We start from the raw sequence: 16,952 nt of genomic DNA on the forward strand, positions 1-16,952 counted from the left end.
CCGGGGCATCCACCCGGGACCCCTTTCCTTTCAACCAGCGTCCAGCATCCAGCCCTGTAGGCTCCTGCACCTTCTTCCATGCAGAGTGACCGAGACCCACTCACAGAGTCTCACCTGACCCTCTCGGTGGCCCCGATGTTGGGGAAGGAGGTGGCTCGTCCCAGCCACGGAAACACGACCAATGTAGGGCCTGGGGCCCCTGGGTTACGAATTTCATGGGTCTGTGCTCAAAATGGAACACTTGGGGAATGACAGGCCACGTCTGCATTGTACACTAACACTGCTTATGCTGGAACAAGGGTAGACGAGACTCATTCCCCAAATGTCAGTGTTGTTTACGACCCTCTCCCCTGTCTCTGATTCCCCAGCCTTCCTGTTTTCATTGCTTCCTTAGAGCTTTGGGTTAAACATGCTTCAATAAGGGAAATAGCATCCTTCCACTCCTCAACTCTCCCAAATGTCAAACCCAGTACTGATTTTCACTAAGGATAATTAGATTTCATAAAAAAAAAAAGAGGCACCAAAATCTATACAGATTGTCCATTTCTCTCCCTTCGCTTCCCTTTCAATATACATTTGAAAAATGGTACTTTTTGTTTGCCTGCAAGCATGTATATTTAAAACATTTAACTAGGGTTCTGTCTGCAGCCTTCTGCCTGGTTTCCATGGTAGCTAAGGACCGACAGAATAAAATGGTATTTAACAAACACAAAATAAAACAACAGAAAGATATCTCCGTTCTGTAACAAACAGAGCATGGGAGCCATTCTAAACAAACATTTGCATGAGTTTGGTTCTGAAAAGGCACTTAGTGGATTTTTTTTTTACATCCACGACCCTATAGGGAAGAAAAATGCCGTATCTATGCCCCGTAAAGCACTACGGTATTTCTTACTTGCGATCTCGTCTAAGAAGGGGAGATTGTTTTGAAAATTCCCGTAGAAATCATACAAAGAAAGTTTTCCTGAATGAAATAGCATGATTATTTCTTGTGCATCTATATTTGGAAGGACAGTCTTAAGCAAACACTCCTGTACACGCTGCTTGCTGTGTGCGGGGCAGGGGGCAGGGAGTTCCGAACCCAGCCCCCTCCCGCCTGCTCACTCACGCCCGTGACAGCCCAGGAAGGCAGGGGCTGGCACGGTGCTCGCTCACACCTGGGCAGAGGTCTGGGGACTGGCCCAGGCTCATGGGGCTGGGTTCGGAACTCAGGCTACTCCCTCGGCCCTGCCCTGCTCCTCGGCTTGGACGGGGGCGCCCTGACATGGAGGGGAGATGCTGCCTGTGCTTTGCGACCCTGGCGCCCAGTGCCCCCGTGTCCTAGGCAGATGGGCCAGGGACTCAGGGTGGGAGCAGCCCGGGGGGAACAGCTGAGACGCAGCTCTTTAGGCAACTTGCATCCGTCACCATCATCCCGAGGGAAGGCTTCACGTACTTCAGTAGTGTCAAAGCTACACTTCTTTTAACAGACGCTCAGAGCACACCCCTTGCCCTCTTCAGCCTTGTGTCCACCCAGAAATGAAGACACAAGACAATGCGCCCATCCGTGCAGCCCAGGGAGCGGGCAGGATGCAGGTGTAATGGATGGGAGCACAGGGGAGGACATGTCTGCTTTACGGGCCACGGTAAGGAAGTTGGGGGGATGCCCGAATGTTCAGACAAGTCTGCCCCACCGTGTGTGTGTGTGTGTGTGGTGTGTGTGTGTGTGTGTGTCACCTCCACGAGCCCGGCCAGGCTGCTCGGCCATCCTCGCCCCCCCACCCCCCACACGGCAAGGACCCCCAGCGCCCGAGCGGTTCCGCCTGCCCCCCACTCCTCCCGCTGACACAAGCGAAGCTGTCTCCAGGCATCTCCTGCGAGTACCCTGGCTGGTAACTGGGTCTGGAGAATCCAGAAAATTATGTTTTGCTAGGAACAAAGTAAATGAAATTACTCTGTAGTTTACAGAAAAAAAATACAATCACAGTAAAAAAAAAAAAATTAAACTAGCAAGTTAGACCAGAATGTATGACTTTTTCCTGGAGCTGTTTGCAGTGGGACCGAGTGGCATCACTCATATTGGTGTCAATTAGTGGGAAAAATGGTCAGTTTTGTTGCTGTGGGTGATCCTCGAAGGCTTTGGTCAGGAGGAAGGTTAGCGTGTGACAGGCAGTGAGGGAGGGTCTCTCTCCTCTCCTTTTTGTACTCACATCACAGTGCTTGCTTTGCTGCAGGAGAGCGCTGCTGGGGGGGCGGGACAGGTCCTGCAGAAGTGACGCGACATCACCCCCATAGGGACATGGGGGCAAAGTGGTGGATCTGGTGGGGTGGGCATGGCCTCGTGCCCTCTGAGGCTTTTGTTTTGTTTCAGGAAAAGGAGAAGCTGAGAGAGGGGAGATTCTAGGATCCAGGCAGGGGTACTGGGTGGCGGGACCTCCCAGGGCAGGGAGGGGACAGTGGCCAGAGCACAGCGGTGAGGGGTGATGGACCCCACGGGGTGGGAGACGGAGCTGGGCTGGCCCCTGGGGGCCTCCACGCCACTTAGCAAACCAGCCCTGCAGAGACAAGCAGGAAGCAGGCTGAGCGCTGTGCTGGCCGACCCGGGGCTGCAGCAGAAGGAGCCCCCCTCCTGCCCCGCTTTCAGCCCTCCCTGGGGTCCTGACACACCCTAAAATAGACTCAGAGCCTGACCAAGGGCCGCCTGGCCAGCGACCTGCCCGGCCACCTCCCCCCACTTGCGATGCTCCCTCTGTGGGAATGATGGCTTCTCTCATCTCGGGTCTCGACTCAGATGTCACCCTCCAGATCCCCAGGACACAGCGCAGCCTCTACCCTCTCCCGGCCCAGCCCCCCGCCAGCCACCCCACCTTAGTCCAGCCCGTGGCTGCTGCTCAGTGGTCAGGCCTGTCGCCGCCCTCGTGGGACCATTCCCGGTGATGCCGTTTGCATCTCAGAACATTATGAAGTGTCCGGCGGGGACATGCAAACCGTCTTCACTCACCCAGTGACCAAGGGAGCGACTTGGGATCTTTCTGACTCACGGGGCTCAGAGTCCTTCGAGCACGCCCGCCGCTCACTTGCCCCCTCGGGCTCTCGCTCCTTGGCCCACAGGAACGAGACAGGGCAGGATCGCGCGGTCCATTCCTCTCCCCTGGCCTGCGTGTCCGAGGCTTCCCTGCCTGGCAGTGGCCCCTCTTTCTCGTGCCCTTTGCTCCCCACAGCCGTGGGAGTCAGTGAGCCACCCGTCATCTTCATTCCCTTGTCCCCCTCAAATCTCCGTGAGACGGTGCCCAGGCTGCAACACCCCCCCCCAACCCCGCCCCCTGGGACAGGCCAGGGAAAGTGACCAATGACCGTGATGCTTTTCTCCCTGGGCTGTGGGACCCTGGGCACCTTTCCTCTGCAAAATGAAAGGTTGACCCTGACACTCGCTCAAGGCCATCTGCAGCCTGAAACACAGCCCGAGCTGGACCTCCTCCACCTGCGGACCCCAGGGCGGCTCTCCACAACTGCAGAAAACGCACCTTCCAGCAATTAGAAATCACTCACGCCTTCACGCTGGCAGAGTTAAACGCTGCAGTCTTCTGGGGAGCTCTGCGCATCCGCTGAGATCTACTATTGATCGTCTGTCACCGGGGCGGGCCGCCGGGCTGTGGTCATGACCACAGACTCTGGACAGGGACCAGCCTCCTTCCCGGCAGTTGTACGGTCTCTGCCGTGGAGAAGGAAACACCTGTTTCTCCTGCCGTCCCCCAGGCAGTCAAGCCCGTGCCTGAAGCAGGCCCGCGTCGGCAGCACCGTCTGAACTTGCAGGAGCGAGAAGCTCATCATCACTCACTAACGCAGCTGCCACCCTCCGGGGGAAAAAAGGCGCGTAGACGGCTGTCTGCAAGCTCACTGACCACACTGTTGTCTGTTTTCTGGGAGTTGCTGTTTCTCAGTCACATTGAGGCCGTCTTTTGGAAAAGCATAAAAGGACCGTCTTGCTACTTTCTGAAGGTGTGCACTCTGTCACTCAGCTCCACCTAATGACCTTCAGGTGCCTTCCCAAGGTGACGCCTGGCGTGGAAAGCCCCACGCGCCCCCTTTGGTTAAAACTCCGAGTTGGCAGTGTAGGGGTTCAGGCGCGGGCACTAGCCCTCTGGCGCTCATGGAAAGCGGGTGATGGTGGGATGCAGGGTCGCTCATGGGCCAGACTTTCCTTAGGGGCTGCACCTCCAGGGGGTTGCAGGAATTGCTTCTCAACCAGGCCCTCTCCATTCCATTGTCTTGTAACCCACCTGGGCATCCATGATACCAAGATGGGCTCTGCCCACTCGCAGGGGGCAGACTGTGGGGATGGGGGTGATGGACCCCAGGGGCTTAAAGAATCTTGGCAAGACTTGTCCTTGCCGGTCCTGGAGACCCAAGCAGAGGCGAGGAGAGGACTTGAGGCATCAGGAACACTGGGTTGGATGCCCGGCTCCGGACTCACATCCCACCTTTGGGAGGCTGCCTTGGGTCTGTCGGCACAGCCCCAGGGTTGGGCGTCCACCTCAGCTGGAAGGCACTGGCCACACCCCTGGTGACTGAGTGTCCTGGTGTCACCGAATCAAAGCACCACAGACTGGGGCGCTTCCACAGTGGACGTTCATGTCTCAGTTCTGGAGGCCACAGGCCAAGGCGCAGGCGTGGCGGGGCTGTCCCTCCCGAGGGCCAAGCAGATCTGGCCCAGCCCCTCTCCTAGATTCTGGTGGCTGCCGGCAGTCTTCCGGGTTCCTCGGCTCATAGAAGCAGCACCTCGATCCCTGTCTTCATCTGCACACGGAGTTCTGTCCGTGAGCGTGTCTGCGCCCAAATTCCCCTCTTAATAAGTTCACTTGTCATGTTGGATTAGGGTCCGTCTGCCCTAGGGACCTCACCTGAACTAACCACATCTGAAAACCCAGTCCCATTCTGAGGTTCTGTGGGTTTGGACTTCAACACAGGAACTCTGGGGGGCAAAGTTCAGCCCATCCACCCGTGGAGGCCAAGACCCCAAGGAAAGAAGGCGCTTCAGTGTCTGGGCCTGGTCCGGCTGCTGGGTAACGCTCAGCTGAGTTTATCTTTCATAGATGCTGACATACTCTAAGACCCAATATTAGTTTCATAAACAACAGTTTCTTTCTTGCAAACTATACCCACAGGTCCCATCGACAATTCCAAGCGCTACCGCCGCCAGTCAGATGACAACGGCGCGAGGAACTTTATCTTCAGTATTTACTGTTGGGCTGGAATATTGCGCGGATTCCTCGGGGGCGATTCAGCACTCCCGTGGGAAATACGTGACTTAATTAAATTTTCTAATTGAATTGCTATCAGCTTTCCTGCAAGACTGCACACAAAAAAGTTCTTCCAGATTCCAGCCCTGCTCGTATTACCCACAAAAAGACCGCCTTTAAATTGTTGCTAAGAAAGGAAAGGAAAAGGGGAGAAGTTGCCAAATTTTTATGGTTCACCTAACTGGAAAGCTGTCAGTTTTGCTGGCTCCACAGTCGCTGGAATAACGGACAAGGGAGACTGCGCTTGACAGGACCTCGACACGGGAGAGGTGGAATTTATGGAACCGGGAAATTAGGGGGTCCCCGTGCACCCTCCTCCAGGGGTTTGCTTCAAGGCTCCTTTTGCTAAGAGCTTCTCGGGACTTTTAACACTGCAAATGGCTCCTCTGAAGGAGGCCCTTGTGTTTCTAGAAACTTCTGCTAACAGAACTCCCGCTGGCGACGTTCTCGTTGAACACCCCAGCTTTCCAAACCCAGCCAGGAAGCCCTCTGCATGCATTAAAAAATGTTTGAAAATTGTGAATTATAAACAACATGCAGGAAAGTGCTTGAAACGTCAGTGAACAGACACACTAATGATCACAGAATGAACACCTGCCCCCAGGACCCCTCACGTCCCTCAGGCCCCCACCAGGGCCACCTCCTCTCGCCTCCCACAGCGGTCCCCTGCGTGGCTGTGCACGCACTCTGAGCTGTCCACGTCTGAGCTCACAGTCTGCACTTTCCTGCCTGGGTGCCCGCCCTCTTTCCCTCGATACGTGTCTGGGAGATTTACCCATCCTGCTGCTTTGTTCATTTGTGCTGCTATATAGAAATTCACTGTATGAATTCACCACCAGGTACTTATCCAACGTAATGAGGATGAGCGTTTGGGTTCTTTTCAGGTTTATCAAAGTCTGGTGCAGAGCTGATGGTACGAATGTGTACACACTTCCGTTGGGCTTGTACCTAAAACCAGCAGCACAATAAAAAATACACATTTGGTCTTTGCCCTCTATTCCTGACACAGAGCTCTCAAAACCAATCTCTGCAGTGATGGGCTGACAGAAGTATTTTACCCAGAGCTCCTAGGTCCCTAGGAATTTCTTGGGCAAGAGAGCATCTTTTGTTCTGGTGAGGTGACTCTGGGTGGGCTCCTGGAGGGGGCTGGCCACCAGAAAGCCTAAAGCCATGATTAGAAGCTTGGAGCTCTCAGACCCACACCCTATCCTCTGGGGAGAGGGGAGGGGCTGGAGGTCGAGTTAATCGATCATGCCTATGTGACGAAACCTCCATAACAACCCCTAAACTCTGGGGTGTGGAGAGCTTCGAGGTTGGTGAACACGTCCACGTGCCAGGAGGGTGGTGCACCCCATCGCCACAGGGATAGAAGCGCCTGCACTTGACATCCTTCCAGACTTCGCCCTAAGTAACTCTTCATCTGATGCTCCTCTGGTTCCTTTATAATATCCTTCATGGTAAACCAGGGATAGTAAGTGAGTGTTGCCCCGAGTTCCGTAACCCATCGTAGCAAATTATTGAACTGAGGTGGGGGTCGTGGGAACCGAGCCGGGCGGAAGCGAGTAACCTGGAGACCCACCACTTGTAACTGATGCCCGAAGCGGGGTGGGCTTTTGGGACTGAACCCTGAGCATGCGGGGTCTGCGCTGACTCCGGGCTGCGAGTGTCAGAACTGAATGAAATTAGAGAGCACCCAGTTGGTGTCCACGGAAAGTCAGAGAACTGGCTGGGGTGGAAAACCTATCCCTTTGGTGTCAGAAGTGTGAGAAGAGGAATGGTTTTCCTTTCAACCAGGCAAACGTATGTTCAGCTTCCAGTGAAAACGCCCGTTGTTGCTAGAGAGGCCGCACCATTGTGCACGCCCACGGAGAGCACATGGTAACTCCAGGTTCTGCACCTTCTCACCAACATTTGGTACTTCCAGTCTTTCTAAGGTTAGCCATCCTGGTGGATTTTCGCCTTTAATCTGCATTGCCCTGCTGAGGCTGACAGGTCCTCACACTGATCCACACACGGGCTCTTGTCTTTGGGGGACAGCCTGTGTTCTTTTTTCTTCTATCATTAGGTTATCTGTCTTTCTGTAGTGATTTGAGGCTCTCTTTATATATTCTGGACGTGCCTCCTTTGTCAGACATTAAGGGTCACAAATATCCTCTCTCCAGCTCTGGCTTACCTTTTCACTTTCTTAAGTATGTGCTCTGATGAGTACATTCTTATTTGTAACCAGGTCCAATCATCGACCTGCCCTGGATACCCCGTGCTTCCTGGGTTGTGTATAAGGAAGCTTTCCCCACACATCACTCCCTATAGTCTCTTCCATTTGGTTTGTCTTGAACACGCAGATTGACAGCCCACCTGGAACTGATCTGGGGTGTGGAGTGTGGTACAGGGTCACTTCACGTTTTCCCCTTAAGGGTACCCGACTGGCCCAGCATCACGTATTGAAGAGATAGTCCTTACCCGCTATTCTAAGCAGGGCCTAGCAGGCTTTTTGTTAAAGGGTCAGAGAGTTAAATATTTGAGGCTTTGTAGCCGAGAAGCAAAGTCGCGGATATTAATACGGGCACTTATGCAACCACTTAAAAACACAGAAACCATTCTTAGCTTTCAGGCCATCCAAAGGCAGGTGGCAGGTCAGACGCGACCTGTGGGCTGAAGCTTTCTGGCCTTTGCCATCTGGTGCCACTCAAATCAAGTGTCGGCGCCGTGTGCATCTGACAAGGTTCATCCAGTCGTGTATGTGAAGTGGGTGGACTGTGGTGAATAAAAGTTAAACCTCCATGAAGACGATTTTTTAAAACATTAAGTGTTTTTTCTGGGCTTGCTATTCTGTTCCATTTGTTTTGCTCTCAAACGACACCATTTAATTACTGTAGTTCAGTGGTTCTCCGATGGGGCGGTTTTGCCCCTGGGGAGCATTTGGCAATGACTGGAGACAGCTTTGGGTGCAAGCGGGGTTGCTGGGGCGCTGCTGGCATCTAGCGGGTGGGGGTCGGGGATGCTGCTGAACACCCTGCAGTGCACAGGGCGGCCCACGTTGGGCCCCACGTGCCAGTAGCGGTGTGCTTTACTTGTAGTCTTGATGTCTGAAACACCAGGTCCTCGCATCTTTGTGTGCTTCTAGGTTATTCTTGGCCCCTTGTATTTCTATTTAAAAATTTAAAGTCAGCTCTTAACCCTTCTATAGACAAGCAAAGAAAAAACATGCTGGGATTTTTGTTGGGATTGTGTTGAATCTATGGAAACCTTTGGGTAGAACTGACACCCTCACAACTTTGAGTCTCTTATGTTATGAGCAGGGCACATCCCTCTATTTTTAAAGATCTTCTTTAAATGTTCTCAGTGATATGTAAGGGTCTTGAAAATTTTTTGTTAGGTTTATAATTTTTTTTTTTTTTTGCGGTACACAGGCCTCTCACTGCTGTGGCCTCTCCCGTTGCGGAGCACAGGCTCCGGACGCGCAGGCCCAGCGGCCATGGCTCACGGGCCCAGCCACTCCGCGGCATGTGGGATCTTCCCGGACCAAGGCACGAACCCGCGTCCCCTGCATCGCCAGGCGGACTCTCAACCACTGCGCCACCAGGGAAGCCCTAACTATAATTTTTCATGCTATTGTAATTGGTATCTGGTTCAGATTTTATTTTCTAACTATTTACTCCTGGTCCGTAGAGGTGCAATTGCTTTATATCCAGCGCCTTTGCTAAACTAACATCATTCATTAATTCCAGTTACTTATCTACAGATTATTTCGGATTTTCTCCATTCACAATTATATAAGCTACACATAACGCTAGTTCTATTTATTCCTATTTCTTTTTCTTGCCTCACCTCACTGGCTTGAAGCTCTGGCGTGTAATGTAAGAGTGTCCTTGTCCTATTTCTGATGTCAAGGAAGGCTTCGAATATTCCGACTGTAGACTGAATGTTTGCTGTGGACACGCTTTGTGAGATTCAGAATGGTCTCTTCTTTTCCTAACTTGTTGAATATTTTCATCCTGAATGAAGTTCAATTGAACAGTCAGTATTCAGATGATCATGTGATGTTTACTCTTTATTCTGTGTTGACCTACTTGGAGTAACTTTTAAGTGTTAAAGCAAATCTCGCCTTCTTGGAACAGACGAATGCGGCCATGATATATCCCACGTGAACATGGCTGAATTTGAGTGTGTTCATATTTTGCTTTGGCTTTTTCCCATCCACTTATGAGTGGACTGGCACGTAATGACCCTTTCTCTCGCTGTTCTTTCAAGGTTCGTGCTGGCTTTGGGCAAGGTTCTTGCTGGTTTCAGCATGGTGCCCATTTGGTTGGGGAAGTGACCCCTCTTGTAAGATGAGTTTTAACTCCTTACAGCTTGGTTACAACTTACCAGTGGAGCCATCCTGGTGCGGGTATTTTTTTGTGATAAAAACTTGAATTAAAATTTTGTTCATAATAATAAAACAGTTCAGATTTTCCTTTCATGTTAGTTTTGGTAAATTTTATATTCTAGAATGTTATCCATTTCACGTATATTTTCAAATATATTGGTATAAATTGTACATAATGCCCGCAAATGACCTTTCTAATGTCTGTGCGATTGGTCACGATGTCCTCTTTCCATTCCAGATAGAGATTATTTGCAGGTTTTTTTTCTTACTGAGTCTACAGTTCAGTAGAGAACCAACTTTTGTCTTTGTTGATTCTATTATTTTCTGTTTCATTATCTTCTCCTTTGTGTGGAAACACAAAGTGTTTCATTTCCTGTTCTTTTTATAATCTCTTGAGATGAACGGTAACATCACTGATTTTCGGCCTTTTCATCTTCTAACGTACGTATGTAAGGCTACGCGTTTCTATCTGGTGTGGCTTCAGCTACATCCAGCTAGTTTTATTACTCAGTTCAGAATATTCCCTCATTTCCACGTGATTTCTTTTCTACCCGAGGGTTAATAAGAAGGCACTTACTTAACTTCCAAATCTATGGGGATTTTTCAGTTATTTTCTTTGTTATCGATTTCTAGCTTAATTGCTCTGAGGTAAGAACACAAACTATGTTTGATTCTAAACTTTGGAAGCGTGTTGAATTTTGCTTGAAGGCTCAGCCTATGGCTAAATTTGGTAAAAGTTCTGAGTACACTTGAAAAGAATCTGTATTTAGCAGCGGTCGGTTTCTGTGTTTTATGTACATCTCACTAAGGTCAGACTTCTTAACTCTGTGCTCCAAATCTTCTATTTCCTTTCTGATATTTTGTCTGCTTGTTCTGTTACTTACTCAGAGATAGCTGTTAAAATTTACCATTGATTGTATACTTATTTATTTCTCCTTTTAGTTCTATCAATTTTTGCTCAAATATTTTGAAGTCATATGACAAGCGCACACAAATTTGATTCTTATAGTAACAGAGCCCTCGTCACCAACTTCCTTTTCATTAGCATTTGCATGGTATTTCCCTCCCTATGCTTTTACTTTCAACTTTCTCTATCCTTATACTTTCTTTTTTCAACATCTTTATTGGAGTATAACTGCTTTACAATGGTGTGTTAGTTTCTGCTTTATAACAAAGTGAATCAGCTATACATAGACATATATCCCCATAGCTCTTCCCTCTTGTGTCTCCCTCCCTCCCACCCCTCCAGGCGGTCACAGAGCACAGAGCTGATCTCTCTGTGCTATGCAGCTGCTTCCCACGAGCTATCGGTTTTACATTTGGTAGTGTATATATGTCCACGCCACTCTCTCACTTTGTCCCAGCTTACCCTTCCCCCTCCCTGTGTCCTCAAGTCCATTCTCTAGTAGGTCTGCGTCTTTATTCCCATCCTGTCCCTAGGTTCTTCATGACCATTTTTTTTTTTAAGATTCCATATATGTGTTAGCATACGGTATTTGTTTTTTATCCTTATACTTTTTAGATGTACCTTTTGTAAGCTGCATATAGTTGGATTTTTAAAAATATAACCTGTCAATTTTCTTTTAATTATGAATGAATCTATTTTCAATTATTATAATTAATAATATATTTGTAAATCTACCATCCTACTCAAAGACAAATATCTCACCTATTCTATAATTTCACTTTTCTTTCCTTGCATTTTTTTGGATTGATAAGTTTTATTATTCTATTTTCCATCTATTATGTTAGAACTTAACCCTATGACTATTTTTTATTGTTTAAGAAGCATGTTTATTTGAAAATTCACATTGATTACCGGGGAAAATGACAAATTATGTTATTTAAGGGTGTTTTAAAAAATACTGCCTAAATATGAAGACTAAAAAGGTGACAATAAACAAGAAATACATCTAGAATGGAGGGAGAATTTAGCTGTCCCCTGCCCAGTGCTGTGTTACTAATACTAAATTATCCAGCTATAGCATAAGATCTTCATATACGGTAGTGTTAGAATTATATGAAAATTCCAAGAGAAATAAATATCTGTTTTTCTAATAGATACATTTTTATCAATTTAGTGCTCATTTAGACACTATGTAGACTTTAGGTAACTCCTGAAGTTAAGATTTACTTTGGGACCTAGACTATGGTCAGTCGTGGTCAGTGTTTCATATGCACCTTGAAGTAAGGCATCCAACACTATGGCTCTTAATGACGTGTCTCATCCAAGTATAATATTAGTTTGATATTTCCATCGTCTTCCAGGACAACACAAGCATCCTAGATCCCTTTGACTCCATTTATCCTTTCTCAAAATCTATGCCATTCTTGTCATGAATTTGAGTCATCTTCTTTACATCCCACAAAACATCACCCTGTAATTATACACTGGTATTTTCCCATCTACTTAATCTTCTCATTCTTGGTTTTCTACTTCAAATCATCTTATTTTTGCCTGAAGAACACAACTTGTGACAGATTCTTTCAGTTTTTATTTGTTTAAAAATGTCTTTATTCACCTTTACTCCGTGAAGGACATTTTACTGAATAATAGAATTCTATTTTCTTTAGCACTTTAAAAAATACCATTCCATTGTCTTCTAACCTCCATAGTTCCTGTTGAGAAGTCAGTTTTACATCGAATTATTCCTCTTTCAAAGAAGCTCTGTCTTTTCTATTTGCTTCCAAGATTTTCTCCTTGACTTTTGCTTTCAACTATTTTACCTTAAAATGCCTAGTGTGGACTGTGTCCTCCCAAAATTCTTTTGTTGAAACCCTATCTCCCAATGGGATGATATTAGGAGGTGAGGCCTTTCGGGGGTGATTAGGATTAAGGGAGGTCATCAGGATGGAGTCTCCGTAACAGGATTAGTGTCCTTACAGGAGTTGTGAGTGAGCTGGCCTCCTGTCTTTGCTCTCTGCCATGTGAGGATATAAGTCTGAAGGCAGCAATCTGGAAGAGGGCCCTCATGGGAACTTGACCCTGTGCCACTCTGATTCAGACCTCCAGCCTCCAGAAGAGTGAGAAATGAATTTCTATTGTGTGTAAGCCCCCCAGTCCATGGTATTTTGCTATAGCCTATTGAATGGACTAAGCAAGTGTCTACGTGCAGTTTTCTTTATATTTATCCTGTTTACAGTTCACAGGACTTTTTGAATCTATGCCTGGATGTCTGTTGCCAGTTTTGGAATATTTTCTGCTGATATTTTTTCATATATTACTTTTGCTCCATTTTATCTCTCCCCCTCATATTCCAAACATACTCATGTTAGAACTTCTTACCATTTTCCCAATACCTCTTACTCTTTCCTTTGTGTTTTCTCTCTGGATATCTCCTTACACTTTGGCCTGAATATTTCTTCTGATGTTTTTTGCTTCATTAATCTTCTCTTCAGCTGTGTCTAATCTGCAGATAAATCTGTCCATTGAGCTCTTAATTTTGTTTGTTATATTTTTCAGTCCTAAACTGCCCAATTAATTCTTCTTGAATCTTCCAATCCTCTGTCAAAATCTTGCATTTAATGTGCTCAAAGACAGTGAGCATAATTATGATAAAATCTGTGTCTGATAACTCTATTACCTGGAGCCCTGTGGGTTTTTGATTATCAGCTGCTCCTCCTCTTGATTTTTATTTACCTTGTTTTGTCCCTCCAGTCATTTTCAGTTGAGTGCTGGACATTGTATATAAAAGGAGATGTAATCTGAGGTCTGGTATATGATACCTTCCACTGGAGAAGAGTTACGTTTGCTTCTGGCAGGCGACCAAGGACACCAGCAATCTGGCATCACCTTAACCCATTTACACAGAGTGACATTATTCAAAGGTGGGCACTGGTCTCTGTAAGGGCACATCAACTGAGTGACCCGGTGTCCCACACAGACCCTCCTCCCTGTCCCCCTGGCACCACCCTGGTGAGGGCCCCGTGGCCATGATGAGCACGTGACGCAGAGGGCTGGGACCATGCCAACGACAGCAGTAAGAGCAACTCTGTTTTGCCTCTTTGGGGACAGGGCTCTCACAGAGCCTGCACCCTGCCTGACCTCACATAATCTCACATAATCCTCTCAACAACCCTTGGATAGGATGTAGGTATCACAGCTGTCCCATTTTCGAGAGCAGTAAACCTCAGAGAGGTTGTATGCTTGTCCTAGGACGCCAGCCAGTAAGCTGGGGAAGCCTTGATTCAAACTGACAATCCAGGCCAGCCAGGCTCCATTACAATGCCGGGCTCAGCTGTCCCTAGAAAGTCGTTTTTGCACTCCTTTCCAGAACATCGGTTCTCCCATGCAGCAAAGAGGTTGCAGTCACATGATTCTGTTTCCCCACCTGTAAAGTGGGGACAGTGGCAGCGCCCACCTCTGGAGATGTTGTGAGGATCAATGTGGACGCACTTAGGGCAGCGTCTAGGTGGGGTCCTAGAAAGTCAGGGCAGGGCTCTTTGGATTTGAAGAAGGAGGAAGCAGAGAGCCATCAGCAACGAAGGGGACATGAAATAAACAGGGAAGGACTGGGTCAGGTGGGCTGCAGAGACTCTGCCCACCACCTACAGGGTCATGTTTCACGTGCTCAGGGTGTAACCCCACAAAGTCAGCCCCAAGGATGCTCTGGGCCTGGGATGTGGGATCTGCAGATCGGGTGCTTCTCGGGCCTGCCTGCTGTGGCGTTGGAGGTGCACGTGTCCTAAGGACTAACTGCAGTCACGCTTTCTGGAGGATTCGGGGATTAACTGCATCAGAAATGCTTCATTAACATGCCTGACAAAAGGTGTCATTATTTTTATCTTCTTTTTACTTTTTTAAAGATTTTTTTTTGATGTGGACCATCCTCAGAGTCTTTACTGAATTTGTTACAGTATTGCTTCTGTATTATGTCTTGGTCTCTTGGCCGCGAGGCATGTGGGATCCTAGCTCCCCAACCAGGGATCAAACCCACACCCCCTGCGTTGAAAGGCAAAGTCTCAAGCACTGGACCGCCAGGGAAGTCCCTATATTTTTAATTAATGCCTTTTATCTGAGGCCATCCACGGGCGTTAGGGAGCCCTACTCCTTGCCCACAAGGCGCAGTTTTTGCATCACAGTCAGGGATGTAAGCCTTCCCACTGCTGTCCCTGGCCTGGCTGCCGACAGGGAGGGGCCCCTGCGTGGGCCACGCTGCCCTCTCACCAGGGTGTGATTTGTCATGGCCATTCGGGAAGGAATGGAAAACCACATCCATCTGTCTCAGGGTTTTCAACGTCCCCAAGGTGGGGCTCACGATCTGGGGGGCGCCCGTTAGAAGCGCGTTTCAACACCTGGTTCAGCACACCCGCGAGGGCGCTCAGGACGTCCTTCCCGACGGGGTCACTCACCACCAAGATAAGCCTATCCACCGAGTCACCACTTTCCCTTTTCTCACCAAAACCACCTCTATGTTGTTTAACAAGACACATGAAACACAGCCCCTGTTTACCAAAGTGGGTTCCTCGGAACACCTGCCTTGTAAGATGTCCCATTAAGAAGGTTCCTTGGTCAAACAGGTTTGGGGAAACTTGCAGACTGTCTCCCACTGAGGTTCACTGAGCCCTTTAGTCCTGTGAGGTTCTGGGCAAATTTGCAGAAAGGGATCTGGTCAACTTGGTCTAACCCTCTACTTCCCTCGAACCCTTTTCCGAGGGAATACCCACAAACGCTGTCCCCGATGGCCTGTCCTGCTTTAACCGGTGTGTTTCTTTTGCTGGTGAACCGCACACACATCATAACACTGATGACCTGAGGCCTCCTGTTGACTGTAAGTGTGTCTCCCTCCCCACGGGTCCACCCTTCATGTAGGTGGACGTGTGTAGCTGGACCCGTCATGCAGGTCAGCTGGGCAGCAACTTCTCTGCTGACCGGGGAGCCCTCACGCGGAGGCCAACGCAGCTGCCGAAACACGGGACGGGCAGAGGTAAGCAGACCTGGTCCCCCTCAGGCACGGGAAACCTAATGTGGGGATTTCTGGGGGCTGAGGGGTCTGGTCCTGGATTCCTGGGGCCTGTGGGGCTGAGAGGCCTTTCAGGACCAGGGGAAGTGAATTCACCCCTCCTGTCCGGTCAACAGGGCCACGCAACCGAGTCAGAGGTGAAGCTGGAGGGAGGGCTGCGGAGGCCGGTGACAGTGGCTGGTGTGTGTCTACGTGAAGGGTGCCATCCCTCCCCCTCCCTCCCCCTCCCCCTCCTCCCCCCTCCCCCTCCTCCCCCTCCCCATTTCCCTCTCTCTGAATCAGTCTCACGCCAGCTACTCTGGCCACCTCGCAAGGCCAGCCACGTGGCCTCTGTCTTACTTCTTGTCCCTCTGGGTCTTGGGAGCCTCTGGGGCTGGTGGGCTACAAGCCTCAGGCAGGAGAGGTGCGCGGTGAGAAGCGGGGCTGTGGGGCCCTTGTCCGAAAAAGGGTGCTGACAGCTGTGCACTACACTCGGCGGGGGTGGAGCCTGTGGGCAGCCCTGTCTGGGAAGGTGGGAGGTCAGGGGTCCCCCTCCCGGCCCACGCCGCCCACTCAAGTGTCAGCCTCTGCAGAGGTTCTGCTCGGTGACCTGAAGGAGGAAGGACCCCTACCCAGCCTCCCCGCCCCCCCGCATGTAGTCACACCTTACCTTGTGTCCGGACCGCGTGGGTGAGGTCTGGGCCACCAGCAGCCGTACCGCGGCATCCCAGCGCTCGGCCGTCTGGCGGTCCCACGCGGTCACGGTGAAGGCCACCTGCTCGGAAGGGATCTGCAGCTCCCGGGTGGCGAAGACCGTCCCGTCAGCCCCGACTTTGAAGTCCATGCTGTCGGTCTCATAGTGTGTCCCCTTGGTCCCCAGGCAGCTGCTGAACTTGACTGCAAGAGGAGGGGGAGAAGGTCAGGGCGCTGGGGACCAGCCTGGCGGGCAGGCGCCCACTCACAGCTTATTTCCAGCAGCGGGTCCTTGGTCTCTAATGAGCTTCGAGAAAGCGGTGATTTAATTGACTTTTCGACCTTCAGGTACTGGGTTTTATCTCTACCCCGTAGGGAATTAGCTGAGGCCTTAGGAAAAGGAACATCGACCCCAAGCAATGAATGCACGTTCATTCGCTCTGAAACACAGCTGTTCTCACTTCTGCAAACGCGTCTCCCCGTCACTATCAACTTTGGGTTCAACCTGAGTCTGAGCCATGCGGGGGGGAGGGGTTTCTTTACCCTCAACCAATTCCCTGGTGACCTTGGGGCAGCCGAGAGCTTCTCGGTGACTTGGAAGCAGGCGTGGAAGGCGGATGGTCCACTGCCGTTGCAGGGCAGGCACGTTGCTGTGCTTCCCAAACAGTA

At 49.8% G+C, this 16,952-nt stretch overlaps 1 protein-coding gene across 1 annotated transcript in view; it reads right to left on the reverse strand.

The window, feature by feature from the left end:
* Positions 1–16,479, reverse strand: part of CDH4 (cadherin 4) — a 154,507-nt gene extending 138,028 nt beyond the window's left edge. Inside the window, exons 1-2 of the mRNA XM_060033317.1 lie at positions 16,261–16,479; positions 2,580–2,585 (exon numbers count right to left, since the gene is read on the reverse strand). Coding sequence (XP_059889300.1) covers positions 2,580–2,585; positions 16,261–16,434 — 180 coding nt within the window. The 5' untranslated portion in view covers positions 16,435–16,479. The remainder of the gene's footprint in view (positions 1–2,579; positions 2,586–16,260) is intronic.
* Between the last annotated feature and the right edge of the window lie 473 nt (positions 16,480–16,952).

Source organism: Delphinus delphis, chromosome 15 (genome assembly GCF_949987515.2).
Source record: "Delphinus delphis chromosome 15, mDelDel1.2, whole genome shotgun sequence".
NCBI lineage: Eukaryota > Metazoa > Chordata > Mammalia > Artiodactyla > Delphinidae > Delphinus > Delphinus delphis.